The 20,242-nt window shown below is 49.6% G+C and overlaps 1 protein-coding gene across 4 annotated transcripts in view; it reads right to left on the bottom strand.

Moving 5' to 3' along the window:
• Positions 1 to 20,242, bottom strand: part of ABR (ABR activator of RhoGEF and GTPase) — a 300,921-nt gene that overhangs the window by 21,171 nt on the left and 259,508 nt on the right. Inside the window, exon 1 of one of the 4 annotated variants that reach the window (XM_021007058.2) lies at positions 16,122 to 16,762. The exons of the other annotated variants lie outside the window; for them this stretch is intronic. Coding sequence (XP_020862717.1) covers positions 16,122 to 16,283 — 162 coding nt within the window. The 5' untranslated portion in view covers positions 16,284 to 16,762. Of the gene's footprint in view, positions 1 to 16,121; positions 16,763 to 20,242 lie in introns of those variants that run through there. 4 annotated transcript variants of the gene reach the window in all.

Consider the following 20,242-nt stretch of genomic DNA (forward strand, 5'->3'; position numbering starts at 1 on the left):
TTAGCTGGGGCAAGTGATAAAGTCAGAATTTGAATCCAGGCCTTGGGACTTCGAGATCAGTGTTCTTTCCACCACACCACACTGTTTTCACTTACATTACTGTTGTAATTGTGTATACCGTTCAGACAACCTTTTTTTAAAGAGAGGTCTTTGTAGCATTCCAGAAGCCTGGGAACAGGGCCCATTTGGAATGGGTTGCCCTGAACCTAAGTCCTAAAGAGCTTGTCCAGAGAGCTTTCTGCCCAGGACCTTGGCTCCTTGGAGAAAGGTGACTAATCAACAGTATTTACAAAGCTCCTGACACTGCAGAGGCCTTGGGGCAGAGACAAAAATGAATGCATGCTGCCTGCCTTCAGGGAGCATAGCTCTCACTGCAAGAGGCCCGGCAGCCCAGCAGAGTGAGGGCAGGAACAGAGGATCAACCACTGCTGCAACTGTACGGGTGGTGATCTGGAGAGGTCATTATTACATCTGCTGGGCCTCGGTTTCTCCGTCAATAACATGCAGGCTATGGGGCAGCCAGGTAGTGCAGTGGATACAGCTCTGGCCCTGAAGTCAGGAGGACCTGAGTTCAAATGCAGCCTTAGACACTTGACATTAGCTGTGTGACCCTGGGCAAGTCATTTAACCCTGACTGTCTCACCAAAAACAAACAAACAAACAAACAAGAAAAGGCAGGCTAAGACAGAGGCTGCTTCAGTGCCTTCCACCTCCAATATTCTATCAATCAATCAACATGTATTAAGCACCTACTATGTGTGGGACACTGTGCTGTGATGCTTCCCAGGCTACAGCCCCACAGTGCTGGCTCTGATCTGGACTTGGAGCTGGGATAAAGCACAAAGAGGCCCCTTTAGCCTCGGGCATATTTTACACATAGCTCTGATCTTTGAGGTCTCAGGCAGAGGATCCTTCCCCTCACCCCCACCCCCCAGGCCACAGACATACACAACCACCAGCATGGGAAAAGAACACTGAGGTTTGGGGTCAGAGACTCAGGAGAAGTCATTTACATCTCTGAGCCTCAGTTTCCTCTTCTGTAAAATGAGGAAGATGACCTCTGAGGGCCCTACCAGCTCCAGATCTATGATCCTTTGATGTAGGAAGTTACCCACTCCATCCCACCCCCCCATACCCTCCTGCTAGACTGGGCTGGGGAAGGAGCCTCTTAGGTGACTGGCTTTGGAATAAACAGTTCCACCCAATAGTTCAAGACCGGTCCAAGCTTTGGCCACCTTTGCTCAGCTGCCACCATCAGCCAGTTGGTCTGTTAGTGTGGCCAGTGCATAAAGCCCTTCATCTCGTACCATAGGGCATCACCAAAGCAAGCCAAAACTGGAGACCTTTACAGAGAAGGAAACTGAGGCCAGGGGTGAGGTGACTTGTCCAAAGTCATACATCCAGTAAACTGGAAAGTATAGGAGAACCACTTCCTGGTCCCTACTTCATCCCAAGGAATGCCCTGTCCTTGTCCTCCTGAGCCCTAGGGCTTAGGCACCTTAGCTCTGTGGGTCTGGAAGCGTTCCCTACTTAGGAGCTGAATTTGGGCCGAAGGTAGAGGAAGCCCAAATGTTCCCCGAAGCCTAATGGAAAAACTTTACTGGGTGTAAGACTTATGGAACGTGTACCCCAAGAAGCAATACAGGACTAAAACATAAATAGATTTGGGAAGCACTTAAGATAAAATAATTGATTACTGATTGAGAATGATAATTGAGGGGAAGCTAGGTGGCGAAATGGATAGAGTACAGGGCCTGTAGTCAGGAATACTCATCTTCCTGAGTTTAAATCCTACCTCAAACACTTATCAGCTGTGTGACCCTGGGCAAGTCACTTAACCCAGATTGCCTCAGTTTCCTCATCTATAAAATGAGCTGGAGAAGGAAACAGCAGTCGTACCAGTATCTCTGCCAAGAAAATCCCCAAGTGGGGGTCATGAAGAGTCGAACACGACTGAACAACAAATACCCCAAATTGTGAGGAAGGGAGAAATCTAAGGAATTAAGAGAAACTCAAGGCCTCCCAGGAATCACAGCTGTAATACTAAAAGGGACCACAGGCGCCACCCCGTCCAGCTCATTTTACAAAGGAGGAAACTGGGCCTCAGAGGGCAAATGACTGGCACAGGGTCTCACAGGTGGTGAGCAGCTGAGCTGGGACTCAAACTGAGGCCTGGTTCTCTTCATCTTCTTCTCTGACCCTCCCTTCAATGCCATTGTCAGAGCAGTGTGGATGAAGGGGCTGAGCTAGTGTGTTGCTCCTGATAGTTTTTAAAGGCCTGCGTTGAGGAGGCAGCTCGAACTCTATGATTCCCAGGCTATCCCATCAGCGGCCCAAGAGCTGAATGAATCCAGGCCTGAGTTAGCTTATCCCTGGCTTCTCCTTCAACTCCAACCCTTGCAGAAAAAAAAAGAAGAAGAAGAAGAAAGAAAGAAATGTCGGCACGCACATACCCAGCTGAGGTCATACTACTCTGCTGTGCCAGGGCCACTCTATCATTGGGGGAGACCACAGGCGCGAGAAGCACGAAAGGGCTGGCGAGGGAGACAGATGCATGCGTCAGGAGCCTGCCTGCCTCCCTCGGGCAGAGGTGCCGGAGCACTCAGGCAACGTGGCTGCCGGCTTGGGGTGGGGGGTGGGCGGGAGAGGGAAGCGGGGCTGGCAGAGCCCTCGAAAGGGAGAGGAGACACTCCCACTGCTCCCAGCACTAACCCTGCACCAGGCCAGTGCCCACTGTTTCACCAGAGCCTTTCTGGGCTTCCTCTGTCCCTTTCTGCTCCAGAGATTAAGGGCTGTCTGTCTATCCTGCCCCTATGCCTCTTCTTCACCCCCCCAACACACACACACACACACACACACACACACACATCAATGCACACCCAATGCTGGATCCCTCTGGAACTCCATTCCAAACAACCCTGGCTTTTGGCCCCTCTCCCTCCCCCCCGGCTTTCCTCCTCCCTCCCACCTAAATAGAACTTTGAAGTCCCTGAGCTGCACATATGGAAGGGGTTTTAGCTGGGCTCTGAATGCGGTCTTTATTAAATCCAGGTTAGCCCCCATCAGCACCGCCTACCTGCTCTCCCCAGCACACTCTGCATTCCTCCAGCTAAGCCCTGTCCCCTTCTGGTTTTTAACCCTTCTTTCTGCTCAGCATGGAGGCAGCCAACTGCTTCCCAATCACTATTTTCCAAGCCTCTCTCCTCCCCTTGCCCCAATAAACTAATGAGAAAGAGAAAGAAATGTTTCAGGTTATACCAGAGCAGCCGGTATCAGAGCTCCTGGGACTGCAGAGGTGGGGGCCTGGGCCTGCATTTGGGGTCTCAGAAAGTCCTGCAAACCTCTGCATGACCCTTAAGTCAACCTATCTCTTTGGGGTAAGGCCATTCGCCATTGCTGACTGCCACCAAACTGTCACCCCCTTCACCTCCAAACAACTCTGAGGCTCTGCTACATGGCCAGGGCCCATGCCAACTACCTGGGAACCAGTCTAACTACCAAAATTCAATGCCAAGAGATGGTGTGGTGTTGAGGATAGAGTGCTGGACCTGGGATCAGCCTCAGATAGCTACTAGCTGTGTGAGCCTGGGTGGGCGACTTGCACCTCTTTGCCTCAGTTTCTTTCTCTGTAAAATGATGGGATGCCTTCCAGCTCTAAATCTGTGATCCCATAATTATGCCAGAGGGCAAGAGGGGGGTGCACGAAGGGCAGAAGGAACTGGTATCTCACAAGAAAACATGCAAGGCATTCACTGTATCCAGGAAGTACATATATGATCCCACTATTCTCTAAGGAAATCCCCAAGGAGCCGGCCTGGCCTGGCCTGACCTTCCCTGGCTCAGCTGCCTGTTTTCTGAAGGTCAGGAGACAGCACTGGAGGTCAAAGCCAAGGGAAGGGGCCAGCTGGGGTCCCAACACAGAAACTTTAAGTTAGGTTTAAAGACCAGGCCAAAGTTCCTGGAAAGCTATTAAGGAAGGGCCCGGTGCCCTATTGGCTGCAAGGACCCTTTCCATCCTTGAACTTGGAGCTGAGCAGTTTGGAAAGTTATAGAGAAACCCTTCCAACAGTCAGCTCTACCCTGCCCCACACAGTCTGTATATCCTGAGCCACCTCCCCACCACCGGGCAGATGAGGAGTGGAGGCATGGCTGCCCTGCCCCTGAGAGCTCCCTCCACACAGGTGACCCTCTGCCCTGAGGAGGCAGCTCCTTGCACAGCTAATGCTTTCTCTGGAAGCTGCTATCTCATCTGTCCTGCCCTGGATCAAGTGATGCGCTGGCCACAGCACACAGGCATCGCCTTCATCAAAAGCCACTGCATGTCCGCCTCAGAGTCCCTGACGCTGCTGAGCCAGCCATTCCGCAGATCCCCAGCATCATCCAATAGCTGGTTCACTTGTTTAAATGCCTATTCTTTGCCAGGTGCTAAGGACAAATACAAAAGAAAATGAGTCAGTTTCTGCCCTCAAAGAGCATACATTCTAGCAGGCGGTTTCAGCACGTTAGTAAATACGAGATATGTCCTAAGTAAATCAGTACATTCTTACTCTATACAAAGCACCATGAAGTGGCTCTAGGGAGCCAAAGAGATAGAAGGGCATCGGACCTATCCTATGGGTCTTATGATTTGGCTGGGGAGACAGGTCATGGACGGGGTGGGGGGGCGTGCACTGATTCTAGAGTCTGAGGAGCTGGGCTCAAATCCCATCTCTCCTCTCTACCTCCCAGGTAGTCACTTGGGAAGGTAAGAAGGCAAGGAAGGTAGGAAGGGGCCAGGCTGCGAAAGGGCTTTTAACAACAGGGAATTTTAAATTTGAACCTGGAGATAATAGGGAGCCACTGGAATTTAACCTTTTGGAAAATTACTTTGAGTGAAGGATAGATTGGTGTGGGGAGAGGCTGGAGGCAGTGAGGCCAGACAAGAGGCTATTGCACCAGTCCAGGTGTGAGGTGATAAGGGCCTGAACTGGAGTAATGACTGCAAGAGGAGAGAGATAGGGACTTTAATAAGAGATCTTGTAAAGGGAAAAAGAAGATCTAGCAACAGATGAAATATGTGGAGTGAATGCAAGTGAGAAGCTGAGGACCAAGCTGGAAATTGCAGGTCTGGTTGGCTAGAGGAAGTAATATGGAAATTGGGATGGAAGAGGGGGAAGATATTGACTTCCATTTTGGGCCCACAGAGTTTGAGATGCCTACGGTCATTCATTTCGAGATAGGGCCTAGCGCTGGATGAACAGATCTGAGGAGACTGGTGACGGAGGGAGGAGCGAGCCCAGGACAGAGCCTCAGGGCCACAGTTCATGCTCATGACCCAGATGAAGACCCAGTAAAAGGCTTACAAGTGAAATTCCAGGGCAATCTGAGGCCTCACCTTCCAGGTGAAAGTAGCAGCTCCTATTTATCAAGTCTCTTAAGACCTGCAGAGCAAATGTACACATTTGTTTGCATGTTGTCTCTCTTGTTAGACTGCAAGCTCCTTGAGGGTAAGCACCGTCTTTTGCCTCTTTTTGTATCCTCAGCACTTAGCACGGTGCCTGGCACACAGCAGGCTCTTAATAAATGTTTATTGAACAGATGAATAAAAAATTATCTCATTTAATCCTGAAATAACCCACGAGGTAAGGGCCACAGTAGATACTATTATTTCCATTTTTACAAATAAGAATAGTGAGGTTAAATAGGTCACCCAAAGTCACAAAGCTAGCCAGTATCTGAGGGAACACTTGAACCCAGGTCTTCCTAAGTTCAAATTCAAGACTGTTAACTAAGCCTCTGGTCACAGTTATGTCCCTAGACTCCTGTAGTGTCTTGTATACAGCTGGTGCTCAAAGCATTTATATTAGCTGATAGTACAATAATTCTCTCTATTACTCTCTCCCTCTCCCAAATCCAATTTGCTCCCATATCTCCCCACACCATGGTGCAGACTGGTGGGCATGCAATGGGCATTCATTCAATGAATACGTTAACCAGGCTGGACCTGGGCATAGAAGTCAGAGAAAATTTTACCTATATTAAGCAGAGTTCAAGCTATAGTCAATGGTGAGAGAGCTATAAAGAGCATCTGTTGTAACCTTTTCATATTACAGAAGGGGAAACTAAGGAAGGCCTTGAAATATGAAATGACCTGCCCGTGATCACAGAGTGAATTAATTAGTCAACAAGCATCCCTTACTATGTGCCAGGCACTGTGCTAAGCACTGGAGATACAAAAAGAAGCAAAAGACCCTGCCCTCAAGAAGCTTACAGTCTAATGGGAAGATGGACCATATAAATAAATGTATACAAGATACACACAGAATAGGAAGAAGGTAGCCGTTCCTCCTATTGGTTCTAATTCTTCTTTACAACATGACTAATGTGAAAATATGTTTAATAGGAATGTATATGTAGAGCCTATATCAGATTGCGAGCTGTCTTGGGGACAGAGGAGGAGAAAATTTAAAACTCAAAAGCTTGTGGAAAACTAAAAATAAACAAGTTTTTTTTTAAAAAAGAAAGAAGGCAGCCTTAGAAGGCAAGGCACTAGCAGCTGGGGGTGAGGGAGTGTGGACAGGAGAAGGTCTCCTGCAGAGGATGCCTCAGTACTGGGAGTGGTCAAGACCTTGGCACCTCTGCGCCTGGAACACAGCAAGCAACTAATAAATGCTTGCTGATGGGGGAAGGTGCAGGTCCCAAGGCTGTGTGATCTCACTGGGTGAGGTGAGCACCGGAATTGGACACTGGCTAAGGGGGCAAGCGAAGAGCCTGGGGGTACTCTGCAGCAGGTGAACAGCAGCACTTCCCTTCCTGCACCTCCCCCAGATCTGTTTGGGGATGGAGGGGCAACCCCCCCCCCCTGCCCTGCTCCTGCAGGTACCTCCCAGCTCAGCAGCAAAGCTGATAAAGCCAGGGCTTCTGTGGTCTTTGGTCAGGGAGAGAAATAACTTTGCTTTTCAAACCAGAGACGCTGTTTCCTCCTTCTGACCAACACTGTGGGGCCCCCACCTCCACATTATACCACAGCAGTGCCCACGGAAGCTTCCTTGCTGGGTGGGGCCTTCCCTTCCCCAAGCACTTGGCTGGATGGGCTCACTCACTTCAGCCAATTCCACTGCTCTGAGGTCTGGCTGCCTCTCCCAGAGCCCTAGTCTTCCGTCTTGGTCAGCAAATTCAGCTCTCAAGAGCCTCAACATATAGGAAAGCCATTGCTGGAATCCTTGCCACGCTCCAAAGATGCAGGGAATGGGGGGGGGGGAAGAATAAAGAGAAGGAGGAGGGCAAACCCTGTTTGCCTCAGTGTTCCCATCTGTAAAATGAGCTGGAGAAGGAAATGGCAAACCACTCTAGTATCTTTGCCGTGAAAACCCCAAATGGTTCACAAAGAGTCAGACAGGACAGAAATCACTGAACTTTACAACTTAACGTGTCCACATCACAGTCCTCCATGGGGCAGGGTAGGGACTGTCATTCGTCATGTTTGTACCCTAGCTCAGGGCCTCACATTCAGTTGATGCTTAATTAATGCTGAACTAAGTTCAAGTGTCTGATAAGGAAAGGCAAATAGCTTTTCCCGCCCCGCTGCCCCTGCCCATGCCTCTTAGGAAACAGCAGGGAAGGAAGAAGAACCTTGCATAGAGTGGCCTGGGGCAATGCCTCAACCAGGAGGCTTATCTATTAGTTTGCACTCTGAGATCCACTCCTAGGTCCTAAAGCAACAAACTGGCTTGGGGATCCCCGTTTAACATCATGAAGACTTAAGGAAAACCCTTCTGAAAGAAATGGAACTGTTGGCTGAAGGAAACTACAGCCTCCTTTTCTAGAGGATTTCAGAGAAGAAAATCTCTTCTGCCATGTGGTGGAGGAGAAGTGGGCCTATCCAAGGGAAGGAGGCTTTGTGGGCCTCCCCTGGGACCCTTGGCATGCCAACTTCATGCTTCTCTAATGAGGGCATTAAAATTAAAAGGAATTCTTACAGTCACAGGATCACAGCTTTAGGAGCTGAAGGGGATCTTAGAGGTCCCTCATTTCACAAAAGAAAAAAATCTGAGGGCAAATAAGATCTTTACTGCACATCCAGTCCTCTATCTGGGCCCTTCCAGATCATCAGCTGTCATCCCATCTGATTCATGAATCGTCTCGAAATATCCCTGACAAACGGTGGCGGAGCCTCCGCTCACCAGTGACAGGGAATTTGTCACCTCCCGAGGCAGCTCATTTCCACTTTTAGACAGCGCCAACTGTCAAAAGGTCTTCCTGCTCTGGAGCCAAAATCCGCCTTGTGCTATTTTTCACCCACTGGTCCTGGATCGGGCCTCTGGAGCCAAGCACAGTCACTGCAGTCCCCTTTCCATATGGCAGCCTCTCCAATGCTAGGAGGCTTTATCTTGACCCTTGCTGCTGACTCACTGTGTGGGGGGAAGGGCTGCCACTGTCATCCAGAGCCTCAGTTTTCTCATCCATAAAATGGGATAACAACAGCACCTATCTCCCAGGGTAGCTGTGAGGATCCAGTGAAATAACTGTAAAAGTGTTTAGAAGCACAGTACTTGGCACATAGTAGGAGCTATTTAAATGTTGGCTATTATCACACATATAGAAAAAAGGGGGGGTACATTTGGGGGCGTAGAAATACGATGATAAGGCAGAGGCAGTGTTACCATGGAAAGTATGCTAGATTGGGTGTCAAAAGATATGGTTTTGAATCCCAGCTCTGCCATTTACTACCTGTGTGACCTCAGATAAACAACTCAACCTCTCTGGGCTTCAATGTTCTCAGATATAAAACACAGAGAGTGAACTAGACAGGATGACCACTATAGCTCCCTGCTAGGTCTAAATCGATGGTCCCCTGCGCAGGCTTTTTCCTCTACATAGTGGAAGTGTTAAGGCAATGGTCCTGGTGTGCCCACAGAGATTAGCCAATAGCTGTCCGTTAATAGTTAATTAGCCTTAATAATAAAATGTTCTATAGTAATAGTTAATTAGCCTTAACAGTTAAGTTTGTGCATCTGTAAAAAGGGGGAAATAACAGGCACACCACCTACCTAGCCCACTGGGCTTCTGTGGGAAGTGCTTTGTGAACCTTGAAGTTTGATGGAAATACAGGTTATGATGATGTTAGGCTGGCTGGGCATGTATCTGGGATGGGCATTGCTATATGGACAGGAGCTGGACCCAGAACTGAAGAGAAGGAAGAGAGTGAGCTAGGTATGCTCAATACCAACTCACACCCAAGAGAGGAGGAATCCATCAAAGTAGGGTTATGTCAACACTGGATGGGAGCTGGGATTTCTTCAGTGTAGAGAACTCCCAGGTGAGGAAATTTTCTCCACCCATGTAGCTCAGGACCTGCCCTGCCAGCGTGAGACTCAGAGGAGCTGCCTCTGGGCACCAAGAGGTTAAGTGATTTGTCCAGGGTCACTATCTCTCATTCAGAAAAGGAACTGGATTTACTGGCCCCAGAGGGCTAGTGGGTGAAAAATAAACACAATGTAGACTTTGGCTCACTTCTGATAAGAGCTATCTAATGGAAATGAGTTGTTTGAATAGATAAGGGGTACCTAGATGGCCCAAGGGACAGAGCCCTGGGCCTGGAGTCAGGAAGATCTAAGTTCAAACTTGACCTCAGCATTTACTAGCTGTGTGACTCTGAGTAAGTCACTTTACCTTTGTTTGCCTTAGTTTTCTTACCTGTAAAATGGGGGTAATAATAGCATCGACCTCCCAGGGTTGTTGTAATAGATCAAATGAGATAATAAAGTGCTTAACATAGAACCTGGTACACAGTAGGTGCTATATGAATGTCAGCTATTCTTTTCTATGTATTATTCCTACTACATATGCCAGGTATTGTGCTAAGCTCTAAAAAGTATTATTATTCTATTAATATGTTCTTGAGGTTCACAAAAAATTATGAAATATTTAGGAAAACCAGAGACATATCTGTGAGTTTACAGGATTATAATCTACATAGATTATGCCATCGAGTCTGAGATAGATTTTTTTTTTTGAGGCAACTGGGGTTAAGTGACTTGGTCAGGGTCACACATCTAGTGAGTGTCTGAGGCTGGATTTGAACTCAGGTCCTTCTGACTTCGGGGCTGGTGCTCTATCCACTGTGCCACCTGGCTGCCTTCCTGAGACAGATTTTTAAAAACTGTCTTGACATCATCTGCTTTTATATCATTTTCCTTTCCATATATATGCATATATATATATGGAAATGGATATATATACACACACATACATATATATACACACACATCCTCTCCTTCTAACAAAGAAAAAGAGAGAGGAAAAAAAGCAGTTTAGCAAAACTCATCAACACCCCTGACAGTACATGCAGTACTTCACACCCACAGTCCCCCACCTCTGCAAAGAAAGGAAGAAGGTGCACTGAGTGTGAGGGAGTTTTCAAGTAGAATGTCAGAGAGCAGGAGGGCCTACTGGTGACACATGAGCTGCTCCAGGGTGCCGGGGGTTTTTCGAGAGTTCCCTCAGTGACTCTTCATAAGCTGAGTCACCCCAAGGAAGCCCAGCGGTTGCCCCCCCAATCTGCCGATTTAGGAGGACCCATCAGATCGAGCTCAGCCTGACACACTTGAGAAGTCCCAGAGAAGGGCCATCTGTTCCCTTTCTCTAAGGCCTAAGGGTGAGAGGCTGAGTCCTTCTGGTCACTGGGAATTTCCAGACTCATATGGTCACCCAGCAGACTAAAGAGATGAGGCCGTCATGAGCAACCTCCGACTCAGCCTCCTCAGCGTCCGGGGCACTTCCCCCCCAGCCTCTGTTTCCCTCTCCCCCTCTCCCACTTTATGCTAATTCTACACAAAGGGCACCTTTGGGAGAGAGCCTGACTTCCTGCCAGAGGCCAGAAACTCTCAAGCCTGGCCTAACTTGGGACTGCAAGCACCTTATGAGGCATCTCTGTGATGGTGATACAGAACTGGGAGATTTCCACAGACTCATCCTACAGTTCTCCTTTCCTCTAAAACAGGAGTCTTTCAGCCTCAGGGAGTTTGTGGGGAGATTTCAAGGGGTCCATGAATTTGGAATAGAAGACAGTACATTTTTATTTCAATGCGGGTGGCTTCCCTCTGTAATCTTACATATTTTATTTTATGCATCTAAAAACACTATTCTGAAAAAGGAATGATCCATGGGGCTTCACCAGACTGTCTGTCAAAAGGGGCCAGGACACAGAAAAGCTTAGGAACCTTTACTCTAAAACAAGTTTCAGAGAGGATGTCAATCAACAGGCACCTACTGAGCAGGGTGCTAAGTGCTTTTGACAAATATTATGTCATTCGGGGGCAGCTAGGTGGCACAGCGGATAGAGCACCAGCCCTGGAGTCAGGAAGACCTGAGTTCAAAGCCAGCCTCAGACACTTGACACTTACTAGCTGTGTGACCTTGGACAAGTTACTTAACCCCATTGCCTAGCCTAAAAGGAAAAAAAAAAGGAAAAGGAAATATCATGTCATTTGATCTTCATAACAACCCTTCATTTTATGATCCCCATTTTATAGTTGAGGAAATTGAGGCAGGCAATGAATGGTTCAATGATTTACCCAGGGTCATATTACCTAGGAAGTGTCTGAGGCAGTATTTGAACCCAGGTCTTCCTGACTCCAGGCCCAGGGCTCTACCTACATTCACTGCACCACCAGCTACACTGTGCAAGGCACTGGAGATGCAAAGACAAATAAACTCTGCGTGCCCTCAAGCAGCTTAGATTCATCAGGGAAGGGGGAAGGTCCCACACATGGGTGTAGATGAATGGGTTCTCTGTCTCCTTCATTTATCTGCCAGGGATAAATTACTGTCTATAAGCAAGTTCAAAGACAAAAAGAAAACACACAAAAAAACAGGAAATGAAAATGGAAAAAAACATCAAAGTGAAATGCATGTCTGTACTGTTTCCCCTGATATATGCCTGTGCATCCAAGGTCACTGCTGGGCCCTGGGCCACAATGTGCACATCTCCCAGGAGGCAGGGGGAGGCAGAGCAGGGGCTCACATCTCTGTGGCTAGAAGGGACCTCAGAAGCTCTCTAGTCCAGCCACCCTCATTCTGTAGATGAGAAACCTGAGGTTCTGGGAGGTGAAGGGACTTGTTTTAACATCACACTCATCAGAGGCAGAATGTGAATCCAGATCCTCTGACTTCAGAACCAGAATTCTTTCCACTAAGCTATATTGCCTTTCCATGAGACTACGCAGGAAGGGATGAAGCTGAATTCCTTAATTCTGCTCTCTGGCCAGAGCTCTATAGCTAAACACAGGTTATTTTAAACATTTGGATTCAATATTGTGATGTTTCTCTCTACACTGAGACTCTATCCCCAGCAAGTGGTCTCCTGATGACTCATTCGTGGCTTCCTGAAGCCTTTAAAAGGGAATAGGAAGAACCTGGGTATTTCCAGCAAATCAGATGCCACTGAATCCTTGGGGCAAAGATCATGAAGTGAAACATCTTCCTCCCAGTGACAGGCCAGCTTTGGGAACTGTCAAGAGTTAACCATAGAGCAAGCTCTCCTGATAAAGCTCCTGCTTAATCCCTCCCCAGGGAGGGGCCAGCCCTTCAGCCCAGGCCATTACCTCTGCTCTGGGGAAAATAGGTTAATGTGGCAGAGGTGATGGCAGTCTGGGAAATGAGGGGTGGGCAGTGGGCCTGGCTAGAAAGTCTGCTTATAGGCAGGAAAACAGAAACAGGCAAGCAAACCCCACTTGGTTACCAGGCAAACACTTGCATTTATAATACTGACCCACTTTGTCATACAGAGAATGCCAGGGGACTGAGTCAGACTCTGAATCATGTATGCCAACCACTGCTGCTATTGGGAGAGCCACCATGTGACCGACTAGTTGAAGTGACCCAGCAGTGCTGCCTTGGGGAGCCAGTCTTACCAGCCTACAGACCTGCTCACCTCAGGGGCAGCTCTGCAGAAAAAGGCAGGGTGGAACCAGGAAAAGCAAGCACAGGATATGGAGACAGCAGGACCTGGCTCCAATCTGGGCCCTGCCACATCTGACCTGTGCTGCCCTGGGCAGGCCACTAACACAAAGGCTGGCTCTGCAAAAGGGGTAGATTAAAATGCCACTTCTAAGACTTATTACCATGAGACTTCTGGCAAGTCACTCAGTTTCTTCATGTGTCAAATGAGAGTTGGCTTCTGAAGTCCCTTCTTGGCTCCAGAAGGATAATCTTCTTCTGAGCCTCAGTTTCCTCCTCTGTGATATGAGAGAGTTGACCTCAATGACCTCTAAGTCACTCCCAGTCTTCAGACTCTATTGTGTTCTGAGTATGAACAGTAAAAGAACTCCTTTTAGGGCCTATACAGTATCCTAGATTCAAAGAGAAAGGGAACTCAGAGGCCATTTGTTCGGCTTCCCTGTTTTGTAGATAAAGAAACTGAGGCCCAGGGAGATTAAATGACTTGCCCAGGTGGGCATCAGATTTGAGGTCACACAGGGAATAAATGTCAGAGGCAAGATTTGAACCCAAATCCCCTGAGGGCTCTCCACTGCACCACACTGCCTTACTTTGGTGACAATCCAAGCCACAAAGAAGGAGTCAATGAGAGTTGAGCTGGGAAATGAGTGGAAAATTTTAGGCTTAAAGGAGGAAAGGCCCCTGCAGTACTGGCAAGGCCCTCAGTTCAGCCCAGGACACCTCACTCAGGTGTAAGGTAAGCCTATAGAGCTCCTCTTTTGGTAGCCTCTGCTCAGTAAACCTATAAAGTTGAGTCATCATCTCCCTCAATGCCTGGGAGAGAGTGTCTGGGAAGTGGCTCTGGGCCAGGCTGCCCAGGAGCTCAGGGCTGCTGCACCAGTGGGGGACAGAGGGGAAACAGGGCAGGCGAGGGAAGGAGAGAGGGCCACGGCACCAGGCTGCTTGTCACAGACAGCTGCCTCAGCAGCCAGGGGGGCATGAGAGCTCTGGCAGCCTGGTCCCCAGGGAGGCTGAAGGTGAGACGGGCCAGGGCACAGCAGCTCGCATTGCAGGTCTTACCCAGCACTTCTCACGGTTGGTGTCACCTTTGCTAGGGCATATTTGTCCCCTAAAATCAATGCTCCACAGTCCAGGTCCCTTTTATTCTTTGAGCAGTGAGTCACTGACCCTCTCCGGGCTGCAACTTCCCCATCTACAAAATGAAGGGGATGGGCTAAATCCAGAGCTCTTAGCCTGAGTCCACAGACCCAAGTGACCCATGGAGAGATTTCAGGGGGGTTCATGGACTTGGATGGCGGAAAAAAGACATCTTTATCTTCACTAAGTGAAATTTAGCACTTCTTTGAATCATTAAAAAAAATAACATCTGAGAAGGGGCCCATAGACTTCACCAAGAGTGCTGCCAAAGTTCCCCTGGGTGAGATGATCCATGTGGCTGGTGCCACAGCCTAAAACCCTGCCCCACCCCCACCCCTGCAGGTGCCAAGGAGCTGGGAGAGAAAGCACCCCCCAGTGACACCCCCAGCAGGCTGTGTTGAGGGGGTGCGTCGGCTGCAGGGATGAACAAAACCTCCTTTCGCCCAAACCAAAGCAGGGAAACAACAGCTCTGCAGGCAGGACCTGTGGCCTAGGTCAATCTATTAACTAGCAAGCATTTATTAAGCACCTACTAGATGCCAGACACTGCACTGGTGGGGGTGGGGGTGGGGGTGCAGAGACGCAGATGCAATAGTCCATCCTAACAGGGTAGTCCATAGAGAGGGTAGGGCCTGGACCTGAGATTTCATTGATATATGGAAGGCCAGCACTTTCTCTGCAGATCAGAGTTACCAGGAGCACTGAGAGGCTAAGCCACTTGTTCCAAGTCACACAGCCAGTAGGTGTCCCAAGTGGGACCTGAACCAGATGCAGAGGCCAGCTTTCCCCCCATGAAGCCAGGCTGCACGTACAGAGTAGCCAGCCAGCAGCTGGGGAGACCAAAGAAAGCCTTCTGCTGATGGCAGCCTCACCTGCATCCAGACGCAGCCCTCTATCCTCTAGGGCCCTGGGCCATGGAGGACATCGGCATCTCCTCTGACACCCAATCCACTCCCTTGCTTGGCTGGCACAAGCAGAGAGAATGAAGAAACTAGCTTCCCCAGCTCCCATACTCCCATTCTGTTAGAAGCTGGAAGGGGATAGAGAGAAACCCCGTCACTGGACAGAGGAGGGGAAAAACAGGCCCAGAGAGGGCACTTGCCGTGCGGCACGCAGCTCTAAAACCGCGCTTCCCTGGTTTCATGGCCAGTGTTCTCTCTCATTACACAACAGCCTGCTTCTCATCCCTCTGCCTCTCTCGTACCACAGAGGAGGAGCTTCCATTTCCCATTGGTCATGCATCCAACCAGCCCACCCTGACCCCACTCCCCCAAGTCTAGTTCCCCCTGCCTTACTGAGAAGCCCCCAGGACTTCCATGCCCCACTGGGGCCATTCCAAGGAAAATGCAATACACAGTACTGTCTCAGTTTCCTATGAGGGACTCAGCTCTGAACGGGGTACCCGGAGAAGTGAAAAGCCTGGTCCCCTCACCAGAGACTAAGCAGCATTCCCTCTGCAGACCCTCACTCTTTACCCTTCCATCTCCTCAGCCTCACTGTGAGAAGCTAGGGTCCTCCTCCCAAAATAAGCCACTCAGCATCTATGCCTGGTTCACTCACCCAAACATAGGAACTGAGCAAAGGGGGTCCTTTCCCACACAAGACAAAACCTGCCCCCACCTTCCCAAGACCTGGCCAGATGCAGAGAAAGCCATGGCGGGGGTGGGGGGTATTGCTAACCACCATTAGTCATCATGTTAACACAATTGGGTACAGCCCCTCCCTCTCCTTCAGCCCTTCCAAACATTATTCCTAGGGAGTCACCGTATTGGCACTGCTGGCACAAGAGATCGCCTTGCCAGGGTTTGCAGGTGTTAAGGCTGCCTGGCCAAGGAGACACCAGGTAAGATGAGTCTGTGGGCTTTTTTTTGGGGGGGAGGTACTTCCTAGATGAGAAGCACAGCAACTGCTAAAACAGCTGGAGTCAAGAGGGGGAAGCCCCCTCTAAAAAGCCCCCCCCTTTTCTTTCCTTCCTTTTGCCAGTGGCCAGGTTCCTCAGTACCACCCTGCCCCCCAAGAAACAGGGACAGACAGACAGATGGCACCTTTTGGCGGAGCAGTTTGCTGCGGACCCGGCCCCAGAGGCGGGCTCCTGTGTTGGGGGGCCGCTTGCTTCCGGGCTCCTCAATTCGTTCCAGGCAACAGCCCTCCAAGGGCTCACATACAGAGTTCAGGTTGCAGTCTGGCTGGGCTAGGATGTTCGTCATTGTGGTGGTCCACCCCCCTCCCTGGCCAGGGCCCCTTCCCTGCCCGGTTTAGGCCAAAAGAAAAAAACTCTACAGCCACTGCCTGGGAGCCCCCCAAGCTGGCCTGTGGGCGAGGGAAGGGAGTGAGCCTCTTGCCCAGAGGAAATCCCAATGACGAGGATGTCTTGGGCTGGTGCCTGAGCACAGGACGAGGCTGTGTGCGTCGGAGAGACCTCTGCCCCAGCTAGGGAGCTTGCCCTGGAAAATCTGCCCTGGAAAAATGTTACTTGAGCTTGGGAGAACCCCTCATCCCGGCGGAGTGCGTCTTCCTCTCCTCTGCCTGCTTCCCTCCCTCCTGCCTGTCCTAGGCAGTGCAGCCAGAGGCTCTAAGCCGGGGGAGAGCAGGACGGGACAGGGCAACCAAACCAGGGCTGGCTCTGCACTCTCCTCTTCTCTCCCCTCCCCGGGTGTTAGACACGTCCTAGGCTTCCAGGATACACAGTGCGCCAGTGAGCGCAGTTAGCTGGCGAGAGGCGGGCAGACGGCCGAGCACCGGGGAGCATCTCGCCTCAGCTTCCCCCCACCCCCGGCCCGCCCTCCGCACACCCCCCTCCACTGAGCGCTGAAGGAAGTCACTGGGAGGAGGAGCTCACCCATGGTTCGGCCCGCCCCCTGCCCCCCCATCCACCCTCCTGGCTTTAACTCTTTATATCTCGGCTTTCCCTCCCAAACGCTGCCTTTCTCTGTCCAAGGCTCTACTAAAGTCTGACAAGCTGTGATACACAATCCAGCCCCTTCCTCTTCTTCCCACCATTTAACTCCTTCAGCACCAAGGCACGCCAGAGGACAGCAGAGCCTCCACCGAGAGCTTCCTGGAGGCTAGAGGGAGTCCACAGAGGCTCTGGGCTAAGTATCTAAACTTTTGTCTGATCCAGGGCTTTCTCACCTTCCTCACTGGCAGTCTGGAGAAACCCAGGGACCCCTTCTCACACTAATGATTTTGAATGACTACAAAGGAAGTCAATTATATTGAAAAACAGTTATCAAAATATTAAAAAAAAAACCAACCAGTTCACTGACACCCCCTCCAATGAGTGGCTGGGGGCTGGGATCTCAGGTCAAGAGCCTCTGATCTAGACCAAGGCTATATCTTCCCAAGGCACAGTGGCTTCTCCCCAAAGCCAGGCAGCCCAGGCTACAGAGAACAAGGGCAAAAGCAAGAACTGATGAATGCTACTCAGCCCTCTGTCACCAAGCCTTCTGTCCCATTCATTCAACATTCGGGAGTTATTGATTAAATGTCTCTCAGGGTCCAGGCACTGGGCAAGGTACCAGAGACACATGGGCATAAATGAAGCCGCCCCTACCCTACCTTCAAGGTGCTTATGTTCCATGACCAGAGAGGCCAGGACAGAGACAAGGGAAAGAAAAGGGAGCCCCGATGCTAGGAAATCACACCTACCATGGCCCAAATGCATATGATTCCCCCCCCCACACACACGTCTTTATAATTGCTGTCACGTGTGCTATTTGCAAACGGCCATGAGCACGTGTGTAGACCTATCAGCCAGGGGCTGATAGAAACAAAGCTCCCCTTGTGCCTCCTGTGATGTTTATTTAGGGCATTCTCTGCCAAATGGGAAGCAAATGCAGAGATGTGAAGATGAGCTCTGTGTGCGGCAATCTCTCCCCGACTCTGCTTTCCCAGCCTGCCCCCCTTTTTGCTCTCCTCCTTCCCTATTCCACAATGGGGATTTGGGTCTGACTGCTGCAGACACTCTCTGGGGACACGGGCACAATGGAAGCCAACAGTACTTGCCATCTGTGCCCAGCGCCCTGCTGGCACCACCCCTCATCCCTGGGGTAACCGCTCCTTGGACATCAGCCTCCAACCAAGCCAGAGTTGGAGGGTAGGGGGTAAGGGCTTTAACTTGGGAGCAATATTGGCTGCCCAGTGCAGACACTGCCCACTGCCCCCAATCAATCGAGTATTTCTTACAAAGCCCAAGGCACTATGCTATGGAGGAAAAAAGAAAAGTCGGTACCATAGAATGTAAGCTTCTTGAGGGCAGGGGCCATTGTCTTTGTATTCTCCAGCTCCTAGCATAATGACTGCTGAATGGACTTACTAACAAGTGAGGGAAACCAAGTATACATAGGTGAAAAGTTAAGTAATGATAAGAGTTAAGTAATGACACATAATTATGCCCAAGGCAAGTATGTAATTAATTGGCAAATGAATGGTACAAGAAGTTCTGCCTTTGTAAAATGAGGGTGTTAGACCAAATAAATCCAAGAGCCTTGACTTTCTATGATTCTGTGACAAAGGATGCTCTGAATGTAAGAGGAAGGAGACTGCAGGCTGCCAGGTGTTCAGAGGACTAGGAAAGGGGAAGCCACTTCATCTCCAAGCCTGGAGGCTGCACTGACTGTCAGCACTCAGGTTGTACTAAGAATGCCTCACTGACCTCCAAGGTTGGTCTGGTCAGTGCGCTGCTCATTGGGCCAAGACTAAATCCACAAAAATACCCAGAACTCCTCCCAGGAGAACCCAGCTTCTTTGTGTAAAGAGACTGTCCCATGAGGTTCCAGGTCTCAAGGACAGAGCCGATAGGATTCTGCAGCTAGGTGGCCTATAACAGACAGAACACTGATCTTGGAAGTCAGAAAGACCCAAGTTCAAATCCTTCTTCTAAAGATACTTATCAGCTGTGTGGCCCTAAGTGCATTACTTAAGTTTTCCTAGCCTCAGTTTCATCCTCTGTAAAATGGGGATAATAGTCACCAGGTTGTAAGGAGGACTAACAGAAATGTTAGCACTGAGGAGAAGGATTATAGAAGGGCCTAGGACTCCATTTCCCCTGAGGGAAATGCCTGTGGTCTAGGCTAACTGCATCACAAGGTTCAGGATGTGAGAGATGTGGAAGAAGGAATTATGGCAGGGAGGGAAATCTCAGCAAGCAGAGGAGGCCTGAAAGACAGAGAGGAGGGGAGGGGAGAGTAAAGTGGAGGAGGGAAGGGAGGAAAAGGTGCAACGAGGGGAAGGAAGAGAGACAGGGAGAGGGTATTCGCACTTCCTTTATTAACTACTCTAATCCCATTTAAATATTTTGCTTTTAAAATGTTTCTTCTTTGCAATGAGCATTTATGATTCCAGATGACCCATGATGAGGCTTGCTACCTACCTCCTGACAGAGGGTTGATGGACTGACTCAAGGTACAGAATGAGACATAGCTTTTGGATGTGGTTAGGGTGGGAATTTGTTTTGCCTGACTATGTTTGCTTGTTACAAGGATCTCAATTTTATTTTTATTTTTTAGTGTGGGCAGAGGAGAAAAAAAAGTTTGATAATTAAAAAATAATTTTAATTAAAAATTTTGAAAAACAAAATGTGTGTTCTTGATTTGATGTACCAGCATGGTACAAAATTGAGTCTGGATGACTTTGGAAGTTTATCAACAAGAGCTGGGAGAGGGGCTCAAACCAAATAAGGAATCCTTATCATGCAAATAGCCCAAGTGATCCCCGCTGCTCCAGAGCTGGGTGGAAGGTGGGCAGCAGAAAGACCGAAGATGACACCCAGCACCTTATCCGGCCTGGTTGTGGCAGGCTGTTCCCTTTTCAGGCTCTGAATGGGCAGAGGTGTCCCAGGCACTGTACAGGATGCCAGATGTCTCCTGCTTCAGAGAAGGGGCTAGGATTGAGACTCCTGAGTCCTCTGTGGGGTCTCATACCCAAGGTAAAGGCAGAACAAGCCTGTGCTTTGCTCAGGAGGCTCCTTCCAGTCCCCTCTGCGCAGTGAACTCGGCAATCAGGTGCAGACAGCTCCTCAGACAAGCCTTGCTGAGGATACACTGAGCATTCCCACCGTTCTTAGTCTGTTCCTGCAGAGCGTTTGTCTGCAGAACAGCCCAAGTGGAAGGAATCCAGAGCCTGGATGACAAGAGCCCCCATGCTGGAGAGAAGCAACAGCTTTCCC

This window comes from Phascolarctos cinereus, unplaced genomic scaffold, assembly GCF_003287225.1.
Source record: "Phascolarctos cinereus isolate Bilbo 61053 unplaced genomic scaffold, phaCin_HiC Scaffold_5;HRSCAF=322, whole genome shotgun sequence".
Lineage (NCBI taxonomy): Eukaryota > Metazoa > Chordata > Mammalia > Diprotodontia > Phascolarctidae > Phascolarctos > Phascolarctos cinereus.